The following is a 19,397-nucleotide window of genomic DNA, read 5'->3' as shown; positions in this document are numbered from 1 at the left end:
TCCGTTTGAAGAAACCACTCCAATTCTTTCATTGATGATTCTTAGATTTTTCTGATCCCCTTATAATTCTATTGAAATTCTCGATGCGATCTCCTCAATGAGCGGCTTTAATTAACTTTTTAATAGGCATTTACAAAATGTTTGTTCCACTGCCTTTTCAATTAAATGGGATTATCCCAGACAACTTAAAGCCGATTAGTTCTGTATGAGTCTCAAAGACCTTCATTTTATAAGTAAATGAAATAATTTTCCTGTATAACAAAGGGTTCACTTATGAAAACATTTTTATTGATTGAAATGGATTAATTGGGCTCACGAAAACAATTTTATTTCATTCCATCATTTCAAATCTTCAACATCTGGATCTTGCTCACATCTATCTCCATCTGCTCCTTCGATCTATTCTGAATTAATAAATAATCGAAAATATCTCCGGTATTAGACAATTCGTTCTGTTACATTCATTATCATTGACAATGGGTTGATTGAATTTTTATGTACATTCACAAATTGGTTAAAAAAAAAGTACAAAATCAAAAATAATCATTGGCTATAAATTAAATTGCGTGAATTCGTTGGACACTGATTATTCCCAGCACGCGGGAAGCAAAGGTACAGTCTTGATTCCGGATTTATCTGAAAAAAAAGAAAAAACTTTAAGAAAACAAAATTTGAGTTTTTATATTTATCGTTGAAATCAATGTTTTGATGAATGACTATGTTCAGATTTTTTTTACACAAGCACTGATCACAGACAGAAATTACTCACTGAGTGTGGTATAAAACTGATAATTTTTCGAATTTTCCTATTTTTTCTAATTCACGTTGTTGTATCTATGAAGGATCTTCATCAAATGGATCACTCAAATTTTTTTGTCTCCAAAAATTGAGAAAAAAATTTGAGCAGCGTTAGGCAGAAAAGTTTTTTTTATAAATACGACGTGTTCAAATAGCTTCGTACTTGATATTCTTCGCATTCTAAATTTGTAATTTATGCGTGTAAGGTAATTAAGTATTTGAGTATTTTGTATTGACAACCAATCAAAGTATTAAATATTTTGTTATTTAATTCTTGACACATCTTTGAAGACCAAGTAAAAAGGATTGACTATTGAGTGCAAAATTAAATACTAAATATTTTATTATTTAGTATTATGAGATTATTTAGTATTTTGTCAAGCAATATTTGTAGTTTCTGTCAGAAGTTTCAGAGAATAAATCGTGAAGAATGAAAAATTCTCTGGTTAAATGGGTCTTTGTTCGATCTGCTAGATATTATTTATTCAATGGAAAACTTTTCTTAGAGGATTTTGTGTAGCATTTTGTATAGTGTGATTTGCACAAATCAAATGAAAAATGCTCGAATTTATCCGAATAATCATCGAATTAAAATAATTGATGATGTTAAGAACATAGACAAAATGACGATCTATTTATTTCAATTCTTTCCTTTGAAAAGAGCTCAGAGTCTGCTGCATTCAGAATCATGTTTGTTTAGTGGCTCATAAAATTATTCAGAAAAATTTCTCATAAAATCTTTCTCCATTTGCCGCAATAATTCAACAGTAAAAAATCTGAGAAAATTTTTCCTCGTAAATTTTACTGAAATGTTCGGTTAATCTAGACGGTCTGATAAAATAATCAGTCCGGGAATTTTATTACCAAATTTTATCACACGTCTGGGCAATGAAAACGTCGATAGATAGACGCTATCATTAAAAGACATGTAAAATTAACGTTAAGCAATTTATCAACTTACAAAATTTTTATTTCGTTATCCAATAATTTGTTGAATATCTAATGAATTATTGTTTAATTTAGAATTTCTCTTCCTCAAGACCGTGTTTGAAGAACATGAGTACTGGAGTTGAGACACCATCGATTTCACGATATTCCATGAGACCAACGAGTCCATCGATGTCCATGGATTCACCGGTGAAGAACTGAAGTTCCTTAAATCTTCCGAGGATTTCCTTCATTACTTTGTTCATGTTGGTTTTGAAAACATCAACCTGATCTGGTGATTTTTCCTCCAATTTAGCTACCAATCTGAAAACAAAACAATACATGAAGCAGTGGTTATAAAAACGAAAAGGACAAAAAAATGAAATTTCTATAATGAAAATAATTCAGGATGAAGGAACGAAAAATTGAATAATTAAAGAATCAGTCGATTTCGGGAACATTAATATTAAATAAATGATTAACAATAATCTTCAAATTTTTAGACTCAAAGGGGAAGTACTGCAATAGCTGGGACTCTTCAAAACGAATCGTAGTCAAACAAGTCTATAAATTTTCCATAATTTTGCATCCATGAGATGTTACAGTGAAAAAATAAAATAAAATTCAAGGAGAACACAATCCTTGAAGTGCACATAAACAAATGACGTGTCCTTTAAAAGAGCAGAATATTAAAAACGATGATTGAAATAACAGTTATTGATTAATTTTATGAATATTGTTACTCACTTCTTCATAAAGTCTTTAAGGTAAAGAGTATAAGATTTCTTGTCTCCAAAGGCGTAAGTTTCTGCCAATCTGTGATTCAGCACAACATCGACCCCAGACTCAACTCCTTCCTCTGTACCTTCATCAGCTTCCTCCGCTGAGGGATTGAAACCCTCGATCTGAATTTCTCCAGCTTTACGGGTCACCAACTGAAACAATTACATAATGAATAATCCAGAAATGGTGGAGAACAATCAAATAATGTGTCATTCTGCCGAAAATTTTCATCAATTTTTTCAGTCGCTCTAACGTTTGTATATCAGGAAAAAATCATGAGGTATTCAGAGTCGAATGAATCAATTGCTGACCCTTGTGACTCTATGTACGAGGTATGATAATAGGTTTGAAATTCGTGAGAATAGTCTACTGCCATCACGTAATTATGAATTTAATAATTAGAAAATATTTGGATTTTTCGTTTAGCAGAATAAATTAATTATTCGAATTTCCCAAACAAGAAAAATCAATTGTTGATGTGGGAAAAATTGAATTCTCGACAAGGATTTCCAAAACAAATGAAAAATACTATTTTTAAAATTATTATCGTCATTAAATGTTGTTTTTTTCTTTCTTCCTAAATTTAAAACTATATTAAATGTAAAAATAATTGGACCTTTTTCGTCTTATGTACGAAAAGAAAACGACTCATTCACCCAATTTAATTGATAATTAAATAATTTTATGGTCAAGAATCCCGTGACAATGTCCTCATGATTTGAGTTTATGGAGAGTTTACCTTTCTTAAAGGTCAGAGTCCTCAGGGCCCCAGATCAAAGTTTCAAGCCCTTTTTCCCAAATATTATAAGAAATACGTGTTGTGGGAGATTATAAATTCACAAGGATATATTCCCGAGACATAGTAAAGTCTATGTATGGAGTATTTAAATTTTGATTCAATGGCCAATTATTTTTTGTCATTTTCCAAAAACCAGTGACAGAAGACTTAGTGTTGATAACACATCTTTGCTATTATCGCCTGAACGATCTGCTTTGTTCATTGTTTGTAAACTTCTGAAGGATAATTATTATCATTTGAAGAATATATTTTGAAATATATCCATAAGACTGAAATATATACATAAGATCCTCGAGACGATCTTTAATCTTTAAGACAATGCAAATTAGTAATTAACTTGGTTAACCTCTAATATACACAACGCCACCCCAATAAATTTCCAAATATTCGTCAAAAATTGATAGTGATTTTCCCGTGCAAATGGCTCCCTAGTTTAATTGATTATTAAAATGTTTCGACTTTCAACTAACTCAACGCACAGGAATGCGAATGGCTGGGTGATCCAGACAGACAAAAACATAATTAATCAATAATAAAAAAATCTCTGAATAGTTCATGTTAACTTACCTTGCCATAAACTTCGTACAACACGTCGTCAATCAATTTAATTTTGTAAGTGTCCGAGAACATCTCGTCACCTGGAAATCAAAATAGAGAATGTTAAATTAATAGGTTATGTTCGTTACCCTATTATAAAAAAAACGTCTTCGTAGATCTTCTCTGCCAAAAAATATCGTAAAAAATAAATGTATCGAGGATGAAAGAGCAAATATGAAATCCCAAGTGAATTCTGACAGGAGAGAGGGTGAATAAGTGTCACTGCGATTGTCAATCTGGATTTTGCAATTTACTGTATATTGCGACAGAAACAACAATCACCAAAAATATACATGAAAAAATGACGTAGAAATGTGTGAAATGATACGCACCAGTGAAAATATCCTTATAGATCTTCATTTTGGAAGATGGGAATAGATTATGTTACAGCTAAAACTAAATAAGACACAGCCACTACAACGAGCGAACCGGAAAAGGACACGGACGACTGTGAAGTGAAGAAGGAGCACTGTCGACGTCGAGTGCGCATCTTCATGGCTATATGCACTTCCGCCCTAATGGGCGGATCCTCAACGACAATATGGTTGGCGCGCAAATTATGTATTTTTCAATGTAACTTATTTGTATCGCTTGGAAATTATTCGTGATGATTTAGGAATGGAATTTTATTATTTGGGAATTAATTGTTTATGTATAATTAATTTTTATTTTTAGGGTATATAGTTAGCAGGCAGAAGGATTAAATATTGAGTTGAAAAAACCGAATATGCCTGAACCGATGGGATATGATTTGAGAAGTATGAAAAATATCATCGACAAATTTGGAAAGTGATAATTACCATCCAAACATAATTCTCATGTTTTATTTGCGTTTTATTTGCGAACACCCCGATCACGGCTCAACTGTGTGGTGTTGGTGTTTGCAAGGTTTGCAAGCATCTCTCGATCAGCTGTCGAACTTGTATATACTTCAGGACTTCGAGAAAATTAGTTGCTTTGCATTTTATGCTGATTACTGGTGTGAAATTTTATGAAATTACCAGTGTCCTTTCAATAATGAAAAGAGTGATATTGTTTGTACTTCCCAAATCATTTCCCATCGGTTCAGGCATATTCGGTTTTTTAAACTCAATATTTAAACATTCTGCCTGCTAACTATATGCCCTAAAGATAAAAATTAATTATACATAAATAATTGGTTCCCAAATAATAAAATTCCATTCTTAAATCATCACGAATAATTCCCAAGCGATACAAATAAGTTACGTTGAAAAATACATGATTTGCCTGCTAATTAAATGGGGGGGGGGTCGTGGATCCTCAATGAAATAGTCGATACAGGGGGGACCTGACTTATCAGGATGTCTTTTTAAAAATGGACTGCGGTTTGTGGATATCAGGTTTCCTCAGGTACTTGAAGTAGCCCTACCCCTTTGGTGAATTCAATGATTATCGACAACTACACAAAATTTCTAGAAAATTCGATCACATTTGGAATTGTAATTTTTTTATCAATTCAATTATCTTTTCTCTGTTTCAGAAACAAAAGGTAAATAATGAGAACTTCATACAGCGGTTTATGGGAAAATTAACATTGCTGTTGCAGTCAAAGATTGAAATCTGGAATTTCGATCATTAGAGGTAAAAAAAGCTTGATTTGAGATATTCGCGAGAAAACGTTAAAAAACAAATGACTATTGGTGAAACACTAATAGATGCATCAAGCTGGACTTTGGCACCGAGCTAGTCTCAAGTTACATCAACAAAGGGAGAAAGTTTCAGATTTTTTGGAACGATTTTCTGTTTAATTATCAAATTTACAAAAAAATCATCCCCCAACCGGTCCCCAAATTTCGGAGTCTCACATTTCAGACCAATGTTTGGCATACTCAGGTATAATTTTATGTAAATGCTGGTTTAAGTGCTCTAAGTATTCATTAATACTTGAATTGTTCTAAATAATGAATAACTTCATATCTAAATGCCTGATGTTTATTATTTTCAAAATGAAAACAAAAGTTAATCTGCATTGAAATGAATTGATGAAATGTTGACTTACGGATTTTTATGATAATTTCTAGTTAAAAATGAATCAATGAACGATTAATGGACTTTTATTAACAGAGTAATGAGTCTTTAATATTTAAGATGTATTTCATCTTTAACTTAGCCTTGACGCTCGTTTCATAACTATTCGTGAAATTGAGTAAAATTAAATCACAATTATAAATTTTTAGCCTTTGATTGTATAAATTGAAACATTTTGTTGAAATATTGTAAATTCAAGAATTTACGAATAACTGACGGATGCTAATGATGACAATGACGAATTAAGTCTAACGAATAATTTGCCAATTGTTTGATACACTTTCAACGTGATCCATTGTCTTCACGTACGAACAGAAAATTCAGTAGTTCAATTTGTTTCTGGCATTTTCAAAAATCCTATTGATAATATAAGAAAAAGAGACGGTTTATCAAATTCAAACGTAGAAAACATTTGTCAGAACGTCCAAAAACACGTCTTCAAATGTTAAGTGTTTGAAAATTCAGTATTTATTGCACAACTAAATATAAAATGATAAAATATTTGCTATGGAGTTTCACACCAAATACTAAATTTTTTTTTATTTACTAGTTTAAGACGTATCAAGTATTCAATCACAAAATGTTTAGCATTTTCACTGGTGCTAAATACAAAAGACTGAAGTACTCAAGTACTTTAAAATTATATCACTATTTATAATACAAAATATTCATATTCATGATTTGTTGCTTATAAGGTCAATAATATCAAGTTCGAAACTATTTAAAAACTTCGTATCTATCAAATACTCTTCTATCCAACGCTGTTTTAGACCAACCTCCATAACTCAAACAAAATTAAAAGCTCATCGATTCCAATGCTTTCAATCAGACCCAAAAATGATCAACAATTACATTACAAAAATCCTCCTCTTAACATGAATTTCTGACTAAATGCAATCGAAAAATATTCACGTCATCAATAATCTCCAGCTCCCCATATTCTTATCAATAAATAATTACCACAGATCATATTCTTCCTTCCCTAATACCCCCACCATCCAATAACTAAATCCCCCCAAAATAATGAAAACTGCTCTCCTCATCTGTTTACCCAACATACGATATACTTATTACCGGATTAGTTGACCCCTGTGGCTTTTAAATTACTCCCGGAAGACTGCATCCAGGACATCTGGCCCATCACGTTCTCCACTCGAATCCCCTCAATCCAAAACTCTAGAAGGAAAAAAAAAACAACCGCCAGTGGTATCAATTACATTGTTGTTATTGCACCGAGGGATGAAAGATTCCCGTTGATATAATACACTGGTATAAGAGCATACAACAATGGACAGGTATCAAAAGGGGCGAGAGGGGCTCTGGGGGGGTGAAAATTTGTGGTAAAGCCCAGTGGCAAATGTGTAATGCGATAGCCATCTAGGGGGTGTGCAACTAGGCGTTTAATTTCTCAATTCACTAAATAGATACAGTAACAGGGAGAAAAAAAGTTACTGGTCCACGATATAATGGCTAAGGGCCTTTGGAGATTTCAGTTGATCCTGCGAACATGTCGGAGTCGTACACGAGACGAAAAAGTGACTTCAGTATTGCGAGAATCCTCTCAGATGATCCAAAATCATCGTCGCAGGTTGAAAAAGGAGAGGAATTATCGAATGCTGATAGTGATTCATTTGATAGTGATGATGATCTTGATGTTGTCACGGTTGATCACCAGAAGGAGACTTCTCGTGATGATCAGCACGATCATCGGCTGATGCTCGTGAATTCCTGTGAAAAAAACGATAAAGTGCATTTATCTCGGGATGATGATTCAAATTTGAACGTTTGCGGGGAATTAAAGTTGCAGAGTGATCTTCAGTGGCTTCACTGCACGAGGTACAGACCCCCGAGGCTACCGAGAAGAACTTCTGGAGCCAGAAATTGCAAGAGAAGACCAGCTACACATCCTAGAATACCTTTTACGTCCTTTCAACTGGAGGTACTCGAGAATAAATACAAGAGTGGGCCGTATCTTACGCGGAAGGATGTTCTACAGCTGGCGGGGAACCTGGGGCTCCCCCAGAGTCGAGTGAAAATTTGGTTTCAAAATCGACGGGCGAGGGATCGGCGGGAGAACAGGGTATCGAGTAGTTTAAGTATTCACTAAAATGGTAGAGTAACAGGGAAAAGAGTTCGTGGTCCAGGATATATGATGGATAAGGATTTTTGAAGATGTTAGTTGGTCCTGCGGACATGTCGATGTCGCACGCGAGACGAAAAAGTGACTTCAGTATTGCGAGAATCCTCTCAGATCGTCCAAAATCATCGCCAGACATTGAAAAAGGACAGGAATTATCGCATGTTGATAATGATTCATTTGATTATGATAATGATCTTTATGTTGTCACGGTCGATCATCAGAAGTAGGTGCCTGGTGATCATCAGGACCATAGGCTGATGCTGGTGGATTCATGTGAGAAAAACGATAAAGTGCATTTATCTCGGGGTGATGATTCAACGTTGAACGTTTGTGGGGAACTGGAGTTGTAGTGATCATTAGTGGCTTCACTAAACGAGGTGCAGACTTTCGAGGCAACCGAGAAGAAATTCCGGAGCCAGAATTCCCGGCGGGGAATCTGGGGCTGCCCCAGATTCGAGTTGAAATTTAGTGTCAATATTGACCGGCGATGGATCGACGGGAGAACAGGGTATCGAATAATTTAAGTATTCACTAAATAAATAGAGTGACAGCCAAATAATTTTGTGAGTTTATATCAAATTATTTTATATAAGACAAGAATAAATTTAATAAGGAGTGAATAAACGAATAATTCCAAGTATTTATGCTGCAGTCAACTCACTTCAATTCAGTTCCCTCGAAATAAATCGTTTTAAATTCAACTTGATTTTTAATTAAACTTTATTAGTTTAAATCAATTAATTATGATTTTTTTTAGTTCTTCTCTTATATTTACCATCATCTTCCAAGAGAAATTTTTATATTTCTATATTTCTTATTGATTAAGTCAATGTTTAGGTGTGGAAAAAAATTATTCAACAGCATACAAATGTGATGATCATTTTTTTATAATTACAACTGATTGGTAAAATTTGCAAATTAAATTAATGAGTTCAGACTGAACAAACTAAATAATTGGTTACAAGCATTTTACAGAAATTGTTCTTTCAATATTTTCATACAGTTATTTCTTTTCATGATTTTGTGCGCATCAGCTTCTAACAATCAACAATACATTAATTATTCTTATTAATACACAGAAAATGGTGCGCTCAGATAATTCTCTAATTAATTTAAATCGTCAGAGAGCAATGACACTCTCTCTTCCAGCACCAACACCAACCCATTTAACTGAAATAGAAAAATCGTACCAGAACATTTAAAACATTTATATAAATTAAAAAATAGTGATTTATTTGATTTGTCTTACCTGGAATATTTAAATTTTCCTCAATTATTCTCACAAACTTGCGAGCATTCACGGGTAATTTGTCGAGGGAACGAACACCCTCTGTTGTTGATTTCCAGCCCTCAATCGTTTCATAAATCGGCTCGACCTTTGCAAGATCCGATGCTGTACTTGGAAAATGTTCAATTTCTTTTCCATTGAGACGATAACCAGTGCATATCTTCAACTCAGGAAGTGTATCCAGTATGTCCAATTTAGTTAAGCACAGTGCGGTATATCTGAAACAAGTAAAAGCAGAAATATTTCAGTTATAGGCGAGACATGAAATTATTTTTAAAAACCATTCAGGGAGACTTATGTATTGCATATAACGTAATTATTTTTATATTTATTTATATCATTAGTCCGTAATAAAACGTAAGTATTGCGAGAAAAAATTGGAGGAGGGGGAGGGGATGAAAATGGGAAAAAAACTCGTAGTACAGATTAATTTATTGATTTTTATATTTTTGTTATTTTTCCCCACAAATGTACTCTTCTCCAAATAAATAGTAAATAATCAATCAACTATTTTCCAAAGATAGCAAATGAGACAAAAATACATATAACTAAAACCAAAAAAAAATGTCTCGCGGTGTCTCTAGTGTAGGTTTTCCTATGGAAATTGATGATATTTCCGTCAGCGTGACATCATTTATTCATTCAGGAATAAATTTAAAAAATAACTAAAAAATAACTATCATCATATTTACGTTATGTGACCAGCATTTTATGAAATCAACGACCAACTTAAAAAAAAAGCTTTAAAGATATTTACCCGTTAACCATAGTGGTGAACTTGAGTAAAGCCAGATCTAACCAGCCGCACCGTCTTTTCCTGCGCGTTGTAACTCCAATTTCCCTTCCACGAGTCTGCAAAATTTCACCAGTAGAATCTGTTAGTTCTGTTGGAAAAGGTCCATCACCAACTCTTGTCGTATAAGCCTTGACAACACCGATAGTCTCTCCGATGGTGTTAGGTGGTAATCCCAGACCAGTGATAACTCCTCCAATACTGCAATTTGAACTCGTTACGTAGGGGTAAGTACCAAAATCAATGTCCAGCATGGCAGCGTTGGCTCCCTCCACGAGGACCTTTTGGCCGGACTTAAGAGCGCCGTTGAGGTAGTAAACTGTTTCTTTCACGAGTGGTCTCACACGTTCAGCATAACTTCGAATAAAAGAAGAAAACATGATAACGGAATGATTTCAGCTCAATTTAAAAACTAATTTGAAGTTAATAATTAAATAGATAATTTAATAATTCAGATATTCGTTTAAGTACTGAATATTGCAGTAATAAGTCTTTCTAATCGATGAATATTCTGAATATTGACATATTTTGTAGAAGGTATTTCGATGTATTTGAGTATTTTGGATTCATCATCGATCAAAATGCTAAATATTTTGTTACTTATTAATACCTGATAAATCTCCAAATGTCATGTAAAAAAATGATTCAGCATTTCGTATAAAACTAAATACTAAATTTTCGAATACTTAATATTTGAAAAAGTCTTTAAATATTTTTTGACTGAGTATTGAGAATGCTTGATATGTCTGGACGAAAAAGAATGGTCTGTGTATAACTGTTTTCAGTCCAGTATGTTATCGTTTTATACTTTTTCTCCAAACAGTCCCGAAATGTTTAGGATCGTTTTAATAAATAGAACCAGAGAAAAAACAGACAGGAATTAATGAACAAGGGCCTTTTGTCAAATGGGTCTAGAGTGTCAAATCTTTGGTCAATAAGATTCAGTTGATCTGCCTGGAGACATCATACCAGAAAGATATACCTTCTGTGTACGATAATAAAGAATTAAAGTTAATAGTGTTGTACACCCCAAAATTCCAGTCTTAGAACCATATTTTTCCTCTCCTTACAACCTTATAATTAAAACCTTAAGCCGTTAAAAGCAAAATCCTATCCTAAAACTATTCTAACTTTCTCCCCAATAAACAAGCCTCATTTAAAAGATTTTCCTGCGAAGAGTCCCACTCAAGACCCTTCCTGATCCTCAGGCTCATACATCCACTCTCTACCCCTACTCCAATCCTCTAATAGTAATCACATGGTCATCCCTCAAACCTCCCAAATATATTTTGTAGACCTCACTTTTCGAACACCTTTGCACACAACTGGTTGTCTCAACAAATTGTACTCCCAGACAAGCGAATAAACTTCTTTTATTTTTGTGGACTATCAAAAACGAGTACGTTTACTCCGGTATCCAACAATAGTTAAATCGTTTCTACATTATTGAGACAATCCCTATCCATAATCCAATGCTAAGTGATTTTTCCATATTTTCATTTAACGGAACATCTCTTTTTTAAGTATTAATATTATTTTTGGAAATCCCAGAAAAAAAGTGAACTGCAGGATTTTCTATTTTTACGCGAACACAATTACTCATATTGAACACGTATGGGACGAATCGTAGTTTACTCATTAAATTTAATGGGCCAAAATGTATCAATGATGAGAGTTAACATCGAAGAATTTATAATTGTGATTTAATTTTACGCAATTGCCCGAGTTGCCTTGAAACTGTCATCAATTCTAAATTGATCATTAAAAACCTCTTGAATTTTAAAGATTCATTACTCTTTTAATAAAAGTCCAGTAGTAACTGATTGATTCATTTTTAATCGGAAATTATCATAAAAATCCATAAGCGCACCTTTGATCAGTTAATTAGAATACAGATCAACTTTGTTTTCATGTTGAAATTACTAAATACTAGGTATGGTGGTAAGTTATTTATTATTTAGAACCAATTCAAGTAGCAAATACTACCGATATTTACTGTTTAGGAAGCTTTCAAGCATTAAGTATATGAATATTTAGTATTTGGTGTTCATCAAGTAGATAAGTATTTCGGTATTTAATATTTTCCATTTTTTTCTTACTGTAGATTGTGATATTTAGTCTTTTGCCTCGGTTATAAAGACAAAACACTCCAATATTGAGCACTTGAACCAGTATAAAAACATGATCTCTATCAGAGGTATCGAAGATAAACTTGAAACGGCGTCTTTTGCTTATGGAAAGCAAATTCAATAGTTTAATATTTCGCAATTTAATACATCGTAATCCAGCGAACATTCCATGATCTACTATTACCGTTGATAATATAATTTACCTCTTATACCGCTCCAATTCCGAGTTGACATCAACCTGAAGTGATGGAAACATTCTTTGATACTGCAGTACCAGAGTCTTGAATTTTTCCGAAAATTTATCGAAATCCCCGAGAAGATCTCCAATTCTCAGTCCATTTCTGGTAGCTTTACTCGAATAGGTAGGGCCAATGCCTTTCTTCGTTGTTCCAAGTGACTGTGTGCCTTTCTCCAGCTCCTGCATGCCATCAACTTGCTGATGAAAGTCGAAGACAATGTGAGCACGATCGGAGATGATCAATCTGTCCTGCCAGTCCTTGAGGCCCTTCGCCTCATTTTGCTCAAGTTCCTCGAACAATCCCGGCAAATGAATGACTACTCCATTTCCTGAAACAATCGGAGATATTCCAGTGAAGTTTATTTATCGTTAGTAATAATTTTTATTCTAAGTTTGATCGATGCTTGAGTAATGAGATTTGTCAGGCGACTTCTTGAATTTTATTTATAGCAGTTATATCTCGTAATTGACTTGAGATTTCTGAGTATTTTATCGATTATAATATTATTGCAAAGTCCAAGTGGAATGGAAAATTATTGCGAACGGATAACTGTCTGATTATCGTGGGAATGAAGAGCTCCGTAATTAATTAATACTAGAACAATAACGTTTGCGATTAATTAGCGCTATTGCGCTGCAAGACAATCTTGTTATGGAATAAAAATATCAGGCAAACAATTATTTTTATAACTGTTTGAGAGTATCACAGAAAAACGGAATGATTATATTATCCTTGTTTATTATAAACGAAGTTGACTAGATTTTTTAATATCACTATTAAGTCGCAATTAAAAATGACGACGATAGCTAAATTGGTTGATGGCACTATTACGATAATGATTGAAAAATTTGAATTTTTCATGGATCGAAGTCAAGGTTTTCGCAACTTCATTCAAACTTATTGAAGTACATGTAAACAAAATTTATCTTCATCATTGTAAAAGCGGTGAATCGAGTTTAGAGGATTTTAGTTATAGACGAGAATTTGACGAATAACTCAGAATTTTGACGAGATGAAAGAAATTTCGTCATAGCCTCTTTTAGAATCCTCAATCGACTCTACAAAATAGGTCATGAGAAAATATTTGCAGTTAGTGTTAATTTCTGGGACATTCATCAAAAACTAGTCAAAGCTATATCTAAAGTCAACTTAATTGGAAATGGATTCTTACTCAATTAAAGAAAATGAAAAAAATGGTGAAATATCAGTGAATGAAGGAAATTATACACAGAATAACTGTTCAACATATACATAATTTAGCCGCAAAAATTATTGTATTAAATAAAGATTATTCCATTTTGATAATTTGACACAGTTAATTTCTCTATCGAGTAAGAATTTAGTAGCAAAAATAATGATTGTTGTATTTTGATAAAGTAAAACAATGAATTTCTTTCCAGCGAATGACAAAATTGATTATCCACAAAAACAACATTATGCGCAAATAGAAGAGCATGCAAACATTTTATTAAAAAATCTCACCTAGAACAGACTTGCATTTTGGATTGATGATTCCACTAGGCAACAGATGAAAGAAGAACGGGACTCCATCAACGACCACCGTATGTCCAGCATTATTTCCTCCCTAACAGAAAGAAATTATATTACTATAAGTACCAGTACTCGTGCAGTTATGGGTATTTAGGACACGTAAACCACTTTTTTTTCATTAGTTTAAAGTTTTCATCAATATCGGGTGTGACGGGTTAAGTTCAATTTTATTAAAATACTTGTTTGAGTATTGAATATTGAAGCATTTAGTATTTATAATCAATGAAAAAACTCCATATTGAAATATTTGATATTAAAAACAATGAAAATATTAGATACCGCAATGCTTACTTCCTTAAAAAACGACAATAACTAAATATTCGTGTACTTAATACTTCAAAGCTTCTGAATAATGAATAACTTTGTAGCTAGTGTCGTGGTTCAATCTGACTCTCAGAACGATCAGTTTGAGCTCACGTCGCACCTGAAGACTTTGTAGCTAAATACCTGGTATTAACTACTAACTATTCGAAAATTTAGTGTTTAGTGCATTCCTAAGTACTTAATAATTTATTACATACATCGCAGTAATTAAACATCATTAATTAATTATTATTATTCAGTTTTTATTTATAATTTTTTATTTAGTATTTAGTGATGTACCAAACATTGAATACTAGATAATAAGTAAATAATAAATTATTTAGTTTTATACGAAATACTGAATACTTTTTCCTTGATATTCAGAAATGTATGAGTATTAAATAACAAAATATTTAGTATTTTGACTGGCGAATACTTAATTACTTTGCACCTGAAAAATACAAACTATTCCGATAATTCGTTAGTTCGAACGTGGAAAATATCAAGATCGATCGACTTCTTTATTTTCCCACTTAAGTTTTCCCTAATAAATAAATTTAATCTCGAATTCCTGGGTATTTTCCCATCCCCAAGACCTTCAAACTTCCTGCAAATTCATTTTTTTCGCTATTAGTCCCATAAATTACTAGAAAAATGCACTTTACGACTTGACATTTTTTAATCGTGCGACTACTGGTGCCTTCTCGGTATCACTTCATAAAAATCGTTAATGTCTCGCACTACGTTATCATTTACGCGAGTCCCAGATAACAGAAATTAATCAGCTAAAGTGAATTTGTATTTAACAGTTTATCCTTTCTCCTCGAGTCCCAATGCCAATTTTTTGTCACTCAATTTTCATTCGTCGAATCAAAGTGCAGTTACGGCTTCGTCATACGATGATTGATTATCATTGAATTGCAGATTTTACTAAGTCGACGCATTAAGTGTGGTAATTTTCCCAAGACAATCGGTCATAAATCAAGTACGTTAATGAGCAGGAGACATTTACGATTATTCGCCTCAAGGATCTATAACGAGCGCATTACATTGAAAAAATCTGTCCTTTGAGAAGTACGTTTTAATTTATATTGAGAAAACACGTTAGTAAAATTGTTTAAAAATTGTCACTGGGTCTTATGAGCCACTAATGGCCCAACAAAGTAATGAGTGGTTAACAGTTCACTTAGAATTGATGGTCCTTTCAATACAATTCATGAGATGGAATAAAATTTAATGAAATTGTAAATTTTTAGTCTTTAATTTTAATTTTGTACATTGATACATTTTGTTGAAATATGGTAAATTGAATAATTTGCTCATAACTGACACGTGATGATGATAATGGTGTATTAAATTCAATGAGTAATTTGCGAATTGTGTTCGCGTGTAAACAGAAACTCTGCCGTTTACTTTTTTCTCTGGCATTCCCAAAAATAATGTTATTAATATTCAAAAAATTTGGAGAAGATGATTTGTCCGAAAGTATTTAGATACGCCTCTAAATGGTGAATACTAGAAAATTTAGTATTTCGTGCATAACGAAAGATTAAATAACAAAATATTTAGGATTTTGGCTGGTGGTAAATAGGAAATACTCAAATACCTAATTACTTCGCACATGTAACACACGAGATATTCAGATAACTCGTTACTTAGAAAGTATTCAAATGCTTTGTAGGACAGGTGGAAAACATTCAAATTCTTCGTATTTATAAAATACTCTTCTGCCCAACGCTATAAGGAACACATAATGACGAAACATGCCATCTCTCTCATATTTTCAGATACTCATAAAAAATTGTTTGAGAATCCAATTCTGCATAAGCCAATACACCAATCTACAACTGAATTTCTTGATACGAGTGAAGACATATTCCTCAATAAATTTTTTCCCAAATGCACCAAAGTGAAGATTTTTCTACCGGTAAACAAATTCTACATGTTGGCGCTGACAATTGGCAGGTTCTGAAGCCATTGGAAACTCTAAAAATAATAACTGTTCTCAAAATCAACGCTCAAGGCCTGCCTCCACTCCCCACCCCATCTATTTCACATTTGTTACAACACACACGTTGTAAAAATCATGGCGAAATACATCTAAATAGAACAATGGACAAGAATTAATAGGAAAGAGTAATTTGATGCGAATAAACTCCCACATAATCGCAAAAATCTAATTACATGTCCAGTTGGCATGCTTCACATGTGAGAATTTCCTACAAGTTTCACATTCAGTCTCAATATAAAAATAGTGGTAACAAAAAATGATCAGTTTTTCATTTCACAACTGCAAGCACACAACTGCTTTTATGATGCCGGAAAAATAATGAAAAAGTAAAAAACACTGAGTTTCAGTGTTGGAGGAAGAAACAGATACGAAAATTTTATTGTACCAAAAAAAGAGAAGGTTGGAAATATATTTTATGAACACATTTCGAATAAGTTTGGACTTCAATAATCAGTGCTTCATCGCAATGTGAGAAAATGATGATGATCTCAGTCCCCCAAAATTTCTTTTCCCCCAAAAAAAATCCTTATTCGTTGGGTTCATCAGAAAATCAACAAATTGGCAATCGAAACCGAAGAGGATTGACTTCCTCTTTGATCGAAACCATAGAAACTCGATATCTACAGCTAAGCAATACGAGAAAAGAACTTTTGTTGGGCAATACATTTTGTTCTCGTTTCGGAGCACAAGAAAATCTTACCTGACACCGGCAGACAACATCAGCATCGTCAGCGAGCATATCCACAACCTTGCCTTTTCCCTCATCGCCCCATTGTGCTCCAAGTACAACCGTGACCTTCGATTCATCTGTGGTAATTGTTGTCCTCTGTTTTTTCCTAGGTGATGACAAATTACCATCACCATTCGCCTGCTGAAGTCTCGGACACGCGGACATGATTACAATTTTCGATTTTATTTCACTTTGCACCCGAGATAATTAACTCGAGATTTTTAATTGTCGTGATGGTGGGTTTTGTTGGACCTGAGGGGCGATTTTACAACCCAGAAGAGATGAAGACACTCCGTAAATGGGGTTGGCAATTTTCAGAGGAAAAAAAAAATGGACACGAGAACGTGCCTCGTTGAACCCCCGCGTCGCACTCGCCTGAGGAATCACGGGATCTTGGCAGCGCCGTCATTATTCAACCGGAAATTTAACGTGCGATAAGGGAAATGGCGACATCTAATGGCGTCGGGAGGAGTCTGCAGAGGGAAAAGCAAAGAGGATAGACCAAAGTAGAGGCTCAGTTGTGGGGGTTTGACTGACGCCAGTTTCTCCACGTTACCGACACGATTTCACCCCCGAGGAGACGGGGCGCCACGAGTCCTACTGGGGTATCTGCATATCGGCCAAGCGGGGGGGCTCCGTTCGTACTTGTTCAACTGTACAAATGATCAACTGTACACAGAATTTTCAAACGGTGAGAGCACCGTTTGAAAATTCTAAAATTCTAAAAAGCTAGGCTGTACATGTGGCGCTGGGTCCACATGTACAGCCTAGCTTTTTCTCTCGACAGTTGAATCCCTTCACAGTGGTACTCTCACCGTCTGAAAATTTTGTGTACAGTTGATCATTTGTACAGTTGAACAAGTACGAACGGAGCCCCCCCGCTTGGCCGATATGCAGATACCCCAGTAGGACTCGTGGCGCCCCGTCTCCTCGGGGGTGAAATCGTGTCGGTAACGTGGAGAAACTGGCGTCAGTCAAACCCCCAGAACTGAGCCTCTACTTTGGTCTATCCTCTTTGGGGAAAAGGGGTTTAAGACCGAAGAACTGACCAGGGATTATAGGGGATCTCTGAACTGACGCACTAAACCAAAGAGGATTGACTGAAGTAGAGGCTCAGTTCTGGGGGTGTTAGTGACGCCAGCAGGATCGTAGTACCTCACCCCAGACGAGGCAGGGCGCCACACGCAATGCTGGGGTGTCTGCCCGCTTTTAATTGCAAATAATTCTTAATCCCTATCTTACTGCAGATAATTCTCATTTCCGAGTTTCTTTGAAATCATGAATCAAGAAACCATTCGTTTTTTTTTATTATTAAACAGTTTTAGACCCATCCCTAAAATAGGTACAGCCGCAAAGAATGGTACAGGAAGTGGCGGCCATTTTCCCCAGAAGTTTCGGGGGTAGGGCCATCTAGAATCACTGTAGGGAACTGAAAAAGAGAATTTCTTTACCTGTTGTGAAAATTACCGATCGGGGAAAAGAATGCGAATGTCCTCTATCATAATTTTATTGTAACACATAATTTTTATGTTTTATAGATGGCGATAGTAATCCAATAATCATCTTTCAACGTTCTGTCAAGGGATGCTCAACCTAAAATACTAACGAGAATGTGCATGGAAGCTATATGCCCCGTTTTTTTCAAATAATTAATTAATTGTTAATGAATTAATTTATTGTATCGATGATGGTTATTCACTCTTTGAACTTAATCAGAAATTTTTTTTTCGCAGTGCTCTATAATATTTCTTATTGTTACGGTTAGTTATATATAATTGGACCAACCTAAATTACCGGTGATGTAATTTAAAATTTAACAAAATAATAAATAAATAGTTGTACATTCGATTATATATAATTAACCGTAACAAGAAGAAATATTATAGAGCACTGCGAAAAAAATATCTGATTAAGTTCAAAGAGTGAATAACCATCATCGATACAATAAATTAATTCATTAACAATTAATTAATTATTTGAAAAAAACGGGGCATGTAGCTTCCATGCACATTCTCGTTAGTATTTTACGTTGAGCATCCCTTGACAGAACGTTGAAAGATGATTATTGGATTACTATCGCCATCTATAAAACATAAAAATTTTGTATTACAATGAAATTATGATAGAGGACATTCGCATTCTTTTCTCCGATCGGTAATTTTCACAACAGGTAAAGAAATTCTCTTTTTCAGTTCCCTACAGTGATTCTAGATGGCCCTACCCCCAAAACTTCTGGGGAAAATGGCCGCCACTTCCTGTA

At 34.1% G+C, this 19,397-nt stretch overlaps 3 protein-coding genes across 4 annotated transcripts; 1 reads left to right on the top strand and 2 right to left on the bottom strand.

The window, feature by feature from the left end:
* Window positions 1–266: 266 nt before the first annotated feature.
* Window positions 267–4,393, bottom strand: LOC135166650 (translationally-controlled tumor protein homolog). Its single transcript, XM_064129123.1, has 5 exons — window positions 4,237–4,393; window positions 3,875–3,945; window positions 2,473–2,660; window positions 1,760–2,049; window positions 267–636 (listed from the first exon to the last, which is right to left on the bottom strand). Exons 1-4 carry the CDS (start codon window positions 4,262–4,264, stop codon window positions 1,818–1,820), a joined length of 519 nt encoding a protein of 172 aa, XP_063985193.1. The 5' UTR covers window positions 4,265–4,393; the 3' UTR covers window positions 267–636; window positions 1,760–1,817.
* Window positions 4,394–5,215: 822 nt separating this feature from the next.
* On the top strand, window positions 5,216–8,804 carry LOC135166649 (homeobox protein engrailed-2b). Of its 2 annotated transcripts, XM_064129122.1 has the most exons (3): window positions 5,216–5,275; window positions 5,406–5,506; window positions 5,581–8,804. In XM_064129122.1, the coding sequence occupies exon 3, from the start codon at window positions 7,461–7,463 to the stop codon at window positions 8,058–8,060; it is 600 nt and encodes a 199-aa protein (XP_063985192.1). In that variant the 5' UTR covers window positions 5,216–5,275; window positions 5,406–5,506; window positions 5,581–7,460; the 3' UTR covers window positions 8,061–8,804. The 2 variants fall into 2 exon arrangements, with proteins under 2 accessions (XP_063985192.1, XP_063985191.1); XM_064129121.1 differs by having other exon boundaries at window positions 5,406–8,804.
* A 158-nt stretch (window positions 8,805–8,962) lies between these two features.
* Window positions 8,963–17,524, bottom strand: LOC135166644 (adenylosuccinate synthetase). The gene is made up of 6 exons (XM_064129112.1): window positions 17,108–17,524; window positions 14,025–14,127; window positions 12,507–12,870; window positions 10,139–10,531; window positions 9,343–9,599; window positions 8,963–9,263 (listed from the first exon to the last, which is right to left on the bottom strand). Exons 1-6 carry the CDS (start codon window positions 17,300–17,302, stop codon window positions 9,214–9,216), a joined length of 1,362 nt encoding a protein of 453 aa, XP_063985182.1. The 5' UTR covers window positions 17,303–17,524; the 3' UTR covers window positions 8,963–9,213.
* Between the last annotated feature and the right edge of the window lie 1,873 nt (window positions 17,525–19,397).

Source organism: Diachasmimorpha longicaudata, chromosome 10 (genome assembly GCF_034640455.1).
Source record: "Diachasmimorpha longicaudata isolate KC_UGA_2023 chromosome 10, iyDiaLong2, whole genome shotgun sequence".
Taxonomy (NCBI): Eukaryota; Metazoa; Arthropoda; class Insecta; order Hymenoptera; family Braconidae; genus Diachasmimorpha; species Diachasmimorpha longicaudata.
Note: the sequence above shows the minus strand (reverse complement) of the source record. Positions and strands in the feature narration are given on the sequence as shown.